General features: G+C 27.8%; 2 protein-coding genes across 3 annotated transcripts in view; one reads left to right on the top strand and one right to left on the bottom strand.

The window, feature by feature from the left end:
• Positions 1-95: 95 nt before the first annotated feature.
• LOC101505849 (uncharacterized) lies at positions 96-1,939 on the top strand. Its single transcript, XM_004514391.4, has 2 exons — positions 96-423; positions 1,572-1,939. The coding sequence occupies exons 1-2, from the start codon at positions 186-188 to the stop codon at positions 1,799-1,801; spliced, it is 468 nt and encodes a 155-aa protein (XP_004514448.1). The 5' UTR covers positions 96-185; the 3' UTR covers positions 1,802-1,939.
• A 423-nt stretch (positions 1,940-2,362) lies between these two features.
• LOC101506171 (WAT1-related protein At3g28050-like) overlaps positions 2,363-7,355 on the bottom strand; it is a 5,579-nt gene continuing 586 nt past the window's right edge. The window contains exons 2-7 of one of the 2 annotated variants that reach the window (XM_073370348.1): positions 7,184-7,252; positions 6,537-6,650; positions 5,355-5,601; positions 3,016-3,174; positions 2,754-2,905; positions 2,363-2,641 (exon numbers count right to left, since the gene is read on the bottom strand). In XM_073370348.1, the coding sequence (XP_073226449.1) occupies positions 2,467-2,641; positions 2,754-2,905; positions 3,016-3,174; positions 5,355-5,601; positions 6,537-6,650; positions 7,184-7,252 (916 nt within the window). In that variant the 3' untranslated portion in view covers positions 2,363-2,466. Of the gene's footprint in view, positions 2,642-2,753; positions 2,906-3,015; positions 3,178-5,354; positions 5,602-6,536; positions 6,651-7,183; positions 7,292-7,355 lie in introns of those variants that run through there. The other variant, XM_004514392.4, reaches the window with a different exon arrangement.

Here is a 7,355-nt window from a genome sequence, read left to right as displayed (position 1 = left end):
TTGTCGACACTATATATATAATATATATATATATATATATATATATATATATATATATATATATATATACATACATATTTAGGGTTGTTTATTCAAAATCCTTTAAAACATTAATTCAATATTACCCTCTACAATATGGTCGCCATCGGAAAAAAGAAAAAAAGATTTGTATTGGCTAGTAAGGAATGATGGCTACTATGGCGATAATTGAACTCGAGAGAAACAGTGGCAAGGTAGTAGAAGAAATAGTGAAATTGGAGAGAAAGATATTTCCGAAACACGAATCACTCGCTTCCTTCTTTCACAACGAACTCAAAAAGAAGAACAGTGGATTGCTTTATCTTCACGTTGATGGCGAACTTGCCGGCTATGTCATGTATTCTTGGCCTTCTTCCTTGTACGCTTCCATCACCAAGCTCGCAGGTCCCAAACTCACTCTTGTTTTCGTTAATCCAATTTACGAACTCATAGTTGCATTTAAAGTTTAAAATTTCATCTTTCCGTCGTAAACTTTTGTATCCTTTCGTTATAAATTCAAGGTATGCCTATAAGCTGTTTGAAAAATTGTCTAATAGTATTTTGGTTTATTGAAATTGTAATAGTATTACAATTTACTCCTTTAAATCAAAGATGTTACTTAATTTTTAGGCTCTCCACTAAAATGTCTTTTCAAGAAACATTCATCAAAATCAATAAAAGAAATACCAATTGTCTTAAATAGTTTAGTTTAATGGAGATGTATTGTATGTGTAGAACTATCTGATGGCAATGCAAATCTATTTTGAAACTGCATTTCAAAGATAATTGTAAAACACTTGATTTTTATTGTTTGTCGGTATATAACTAATTTCCAGTGATAGTGCATATCTCCTTTACTTTAACTAGTTCATGTTACATCAAGACTTATAAATATATAACCTTTACAATTATGGTGCTAAATTCGAAAAAATAACTAAATTGATCGACATTCTTGAATTTGAGGAACTAAATTGTCATTTTGCAAATTTAAGAGACTAAATTGTGCGACTTTTACAAATTCAAAGACTAAAATATTGATTTAGTTACTCATAGTCTAATTAAGAAGCTTGAAGCTTTTTCGGTATATGTAAAGATATAAGACTGATTTGTTCTTTAGGGTCACTCTAACAACTCTCACCTAGTGAAATGCTAGTATTGAATCTTTAATTTGTTGGTTATTCACAACATGGGCATGTAATAATAATGTTCTCTCTTTGTCTCACAATGAATGTCATTTTAGTAAAAAAATTGTCTCAAAGTGAATGTTATTCTCAATTTTCAATACAAATTTAATTATTTTTCTCTACACTAGCCTTCAATAATTACTACGTGCACAACTTATAAAACATTATTGTACTTTACATTGATAATATTGAAAAACTAACAAATAATTAAGATAGATAGATTGATAGAATGAGTTTTCACTTTCTTCTAATTATTACTTTTCTTAATATTGTGCAAAATTCTTAAACAACACTCATTGTGAAATGGATGAAGTACAATTTTTTTTTGGTCAAAAAGAAATAATATACAATGTTTTGGTTTTACTATAGTGAAGGAGCAATGGAGGAAGCAAGGACATGGAGAGGCTCTATTGAAAGCAGCAATTGAGAAATGCAGGACAAGAAAAATTTCGCGTATATTGCTTCATGTAGATCCATTAAGGACCCCTGCACTGAATCTGTACAAGAAGCATGGTTTCCAAGTTGATTGTTTGGTTGACGGTTACTACTCTTCTGATAGAAATGCTTATAGAATGTACTTGGACTTCGATTCCATTTGAAGTAGAATTGAAAAGTATTTTTATATAGGCAAATGCTAATCACTTCTTTAGTGTACTTGTTGTATTGATAATTGTGTATTAAATGTCTTAAAGGATCAAATTTTGTTCTTTATAATACAAGTTATCAATTTATTTTTATTGTTTAACAAGTACTAACAATACCATCTTTTTGTATGTTTTTACCTTTTCACGGTTAATTTAAAGAACAAATTTATAAGATTGTGTTTGTATACTTTGTTGATATGTAGGAATTGGGCTAATATCAAAGCAATTAAATCTGTCTTTCTCTTTTTGAATTGATCTCTCTTAGAAAATAAATTTCCATAAGCTTATTATTTTGGTGTTAATGTTAACTCTTCTTGGTTAGAAGATGTGGCGGAAATCCTAAATTGTTAAAGTAAGGACTCTTTCCGTTTAAGTAGGTGCTAATCCTAAACATTTGTCAACTTGGAAGCCAGTGATTGACACTATTAGAAGGAGGCTTATGGCTTGGAAGAAGGGAGGGGATGGAGAATAATTTTAAAATATTGTTCCACCATCTTCCCCTCTCCTACAATCAAATTGAAATATCATTTTTATTGAACATATATCCTGCAATTGATTACAAGATTTCGATTCATGATTCGACATGTTCATAATTGAATTTCGATTTTATATCAATGTTTTTAAACATTTATATTTGTTTTATTTTCAAAAGTTTCAGTTCTCCAGCTTTGCAATAAAGGTAAGTTCTCTGTAGATGGTGAATCTAGGCCACCAACAACTTCCTCTATCTGTTCTGTTACTTTTCCCCACATTACACCATAAAGACCAATTGAGATTATTATAGCCCCAATTATACTGCATAATACAAAAACAATTTACCCAAATGAACACTTCACCAATCATATAATTAAATTAGGAAATTAGAAATTAATGAGCAAGAAGAATGCAAAAATTGGACAAATCATACCTTCCAACATGAAGGGTATCACCAAGGAACATAACACCCAATGCAACAGAAATAACAATTTGGAGTGGCTTGAATGAAGTTACATAGACAGGCCCCTTTAATCGCAATGACCACGCATAAACTAAATTACTTATTAATTTTCCCATAATGCCCTGGAAAAAAAGTGTCATAAGAGCTTAACGTACTTTTTATTGCAACAGTCCATAATTAATAGTATTAAACAAGCTTAAAAGGTGTAAGGATTAATTTGAAGTGATCTTACAGAAGAAACAATAGAGATGAGCGAGAGATTTAGTCCTATTTTCCAAGCACTTGCATTTGGAACTGCTAACAAAGCTACTGTTGTAGATATGATGGTGGCAGTTATAGAGTAAAACAAGACTAAAGTTAATTCATCCGGAAACACTTTCAAGATATGCACCTGCTAAATAAATCAGTATTGGAATTGAAACTTTTTATCTGTAAAATTTTGAAGCTCTCGTTATATAAGAAGAGATGAATAAATGTTATCTTGAAGAAGATTTGGATACTAGAACTAAAAGAATTAATGATATTTGCGTGACACACTTTTCATGGATTAAATATCGAAGGAATGCTAAATATGAGGAAGCATTGGAGAAATTTGAGTTTGTTTTGAGAACAAAGCCAGAACCTGAACAAGCAGCAGTTACAAATTACGATGTTGCTAGTTATTACTCTAAATTAAACTGGGTATACATGTTTGCTCAATTTACAAATTATATGTAGCAATGTTTCACTACTTAGAACATTGGTTTTTTTATCATATTTTTTTAGTGTATTTAGTCCTTGTATAACTTGATGAATATGTGAGTGACTAATTTAGTCCAATAACATGTAAAAAGTAGTTGGGGAGCACCAAGCAAACCATTTAAGAAACTATGTTCCAATTAAAAACTACATCATTTTAGATTTTTTAAGTCCCACATTGGCTATAATACATCACAATTGAGTTTTTATAGGCCAATATATACTTATAGGGCTTAATTTAATTCTCATTAAGACCATTTAAATTTATTTTATTTTGATTTAATTATTTAAATTACACTATGTTCATACTTTTTTAAAAATTTTAGAAGCTCTATTTTAATCTTAAAAATTCATCTTTTAATTGAAAAAAAATGAATTTTAATATTTAAAAAATACTAAAATAAATTTTAATTAAAGATTTTGAATATTCTGTTTTAATATTAAAAATCAGACTATTATAATTTATTTCATTTAATTAGTTGCTGCGCTTTTTATATCTTATGTTGCTTTTTAACTTCTGTTTCTTTTTTTTTTTTTTTTTTTTATAATTAAAACTACACAAAGTTTCATAATCATGTTTCAATGCCTTCTTACTGACTGGTTTTACTATTTTCTTCTCCCATTGGTCCTCTCTATCTTTGGAGTAGGTTCTAAACTATATAATTCTTTTTAATTAAACAGGTAGTTAAACTAAACAAATTGTAATTTGATCTCTTAAACTAATACTTTTTTTTAATTAAGTCATTTTACTACCGTTTAACTAACGGTAATATAACAAAAGGATCTAATAATAAAAAATGTATTACTTAAAGCATCTGATTATAAATTTTTTTTTGTTTAGAGACTCATTTAAAAATTCTCAAATAATTTAGAGACATGCAAAATAATTAAACTTATATTTTATTGTATAACACCATATTTTAATTCATTTGATTCAGTGTCAATATTCATTTTATATAATTTTAAATTTGAATTTTAAAAAGATTGTGTTGCTAAGAAAATATATATAGTTATGATATTGATTTAAATATAAATTTAAAAAACTCAATTATAAAATGTGTAAATTCATCTAAAACAAATGTCCGATCAAAATTAAGAATTAGATCCTCTCAGTTCAAACTTTCTTCATTCTTTCTCAATCTTTTTTATTTCTCTTACTTTTCTATTTCAGTTATTTTTTTTTATTTGAATTGAAAATTTATATCATATAAATCTTGTATATAAATTTTTATACAAATTTAAAAGCATTTGATATGTTAATGAGATATATCAACGTTAACTTGTTATGGAGTCATATTGAACATAATTAATTTTCATAAGTCTTAATAATCTATCAAATTATTTTATATTTGTGTAAAACTTTACTTACATGATCTATATAATATAAACTTTTAATTAAAAGAATTTTTTGTTGAAAAATTAAAAAAAAAATAGAGAGGATTGAAGAGATTTGAATTGAGAGGATTCAAACTCGATACTATTTTTTTTTTTTTTGTCTTAGTAGAGATGATAACAATTCACGCAATTACAAGATTTTGGATTTTAAACCGGGACAAGATGTTCAACATGACAATATCGACATTTATCAGTTAAACGTAAATTTAAAGTCATACTTGATACTAACTTATCTACAATATTACTTATCTCACTGAACTATAATAGGTCATATCTTAGAGAAATACTTATATATCGGCACAATATTTAGACAAAATTTGTCACACACATTAATAAAATAAAAAAGAATTAAATAATATGACTAAATTATTTCTCTTTTAATTTTTATCATTTATTGTGACTATGTATGACTACTCTGTCTTGCATTAGTAATCGTACCTGTAAAATGTACCATAATGAAGCTAGAAAATAAGCAGCTGTGAGCAGAATGCCAGCAATAGCCCAACTTGAATCCTCTGACTTGAGAAAGCCAATTGTTTCGTGAAGTGGTGAGGAAAGATGAGTATAGGAATTCATAATGGATGGTCCTTTGTAGAAAGTCAACACAAAAGCACCTGCTATTGATATTATGCTTCCAATTACCTTAGCATTACTACTTCTACTCTTTGGAGCTAACTTTTCCATCCTTAATTTCAGTGGTTAGAGGATAAGAGCAAACAAAATAATAAGTGGCCAATATACTAAGATGTTCGTATGGTGGCTAATGTAATGCAGTAGCTAGTTTAAAACAATTTCCTTCTTATTCAACTTAACTAAACTATCATTTGATTTGTTGAAATAGCATCATTGTGGTACATTAGTTTAATCAAACTTCAATTAGCTTTTTCTATTAAAGATTTAGGCGATCATATAGACAAAATTTAATGGCATTATCACAATAAATCTTAATCATTATCACAATTAATAAATTTATTAATCAGACGAATTCAGTCAATGTATAGGGTGAATATTTGTTTTTTTTTTATATAATTAATATTAGTTATTAGTTGTTAATGTTGTTAGAGGGAGGAGTTGAACTTATAGCGTCTTTGCTACTCCAACTTTCCAAAACCACCAAACTTCCTTATAACTTGCGAATACGGGTTATGTTGTTATGTGTACTAAATTGTTACAATAAGATATCACTCGGAACATTTTGACTTTGATGGAGTTTTTTTTTTTTTTTTTTTATAGGCAATACTAATATGTTAGTTAAATTAGTATCCTTCATCAAGATTTGATCTTTATTCCTTTCACTCTACAATGGAATTTGTTAATAAATTTAATAACTATCTAAGCGGTTAGAAAACTCTACATTGAAAGTAAGCTATTGAGAGGTAAAAATTAAGCCACTTAAATATTCTACTAAGCATCCCAAATACTCAAACACTCCATTTAATTTTAAAGTCCCTATAAGAGTGATGCTCTTTTTCCACACTGACAAGTATAATGTGTACTGTTGTAAGTAAGACATTTGATTGAGTGCAAGAAAAGTAAGGGTAAGCTTTCCTTGAGTAAAAGAAGTTGAATAACTTAGTTTAAAATGGTAAGTAAATGCCAAGTTTAATTGAATTAGCAAACCTGAAAGTAACAGCTAGCATGAAAGTGAAAGCAGGTACCAGATTACCAATTGCCGAAGCAAATGTTGGTGAACTGTAATCAATGCCAATATACACTAGAATCTGAGTTGAACATCTGCATAATAGACCCATAAAATTTCAAACACATGAAACACAAATCATCAACAAAAATTTAATTCATATATATTTTCGGTGTAAATAAATTTTACACCATTAATAAATCATAACAATTAAGTCGTTAAAACTATTTAATTTTAATCATAATTACATAAAAAAAATACATCAGCACTAACTATAACAAAACATTATATACACTAAAATGCCATAATGGACAATTATTGTTGTAAAGAACTCCTATGATCTTATATATAAAAAGAAAAAATAAAAATAACAAAGATTAAAGAGACTCATTTAATGTGTTAACTTCATTTTTATTTTCTTAAAGTAATTTTTACATTAAATGTTTTCACACTCACTAATACGAACATTAATTGCATTTCTAGCCAAAATCAAAGGGTATAAAAGACATTTAAGGATTAAATACACTCTGAAACTTGTAAATTTTTCTTATATTTGAGACAAATTCTCCAACATTTTTCTTATATAAGGACCGATGGTAGTAAATCGTAAGACCATTTTTCCATTTACCCTATGGCCCCAAGAAGCACAATTTTGCAAATAATTGAGAAACTAAGCGGAGGAACCACTCTTGATCTGCAAATAGACATGAAAAAAAAAACATGTAGAAATTAGTCAAATGAAGATAGATATATACATATGTATTTGTGATATTAATAAAATAATTGTGAACCTTTTCCTG

This window comes from Cicer arietinum, chromosome 6 (assembly GCF_000331145.2).
Source record: "Cicer arietinum cultivar CDC Frontier isolate Library 1 chromosome 6, Cicar.CDCFrontier_v2.0, whole genome shotgun sequence".
Classification (NCBI taxonomy): Eukaryota; Viridiplantae; Streptophyta; class Magnoliopsida; order Fabales; family Fabaceae; genus Cicer; species Cicer arietinum.
Note: the sequence above shows the minus strand (reverse complement) of the source record. Positions and strands in the feature narration are given on the sequence as shown.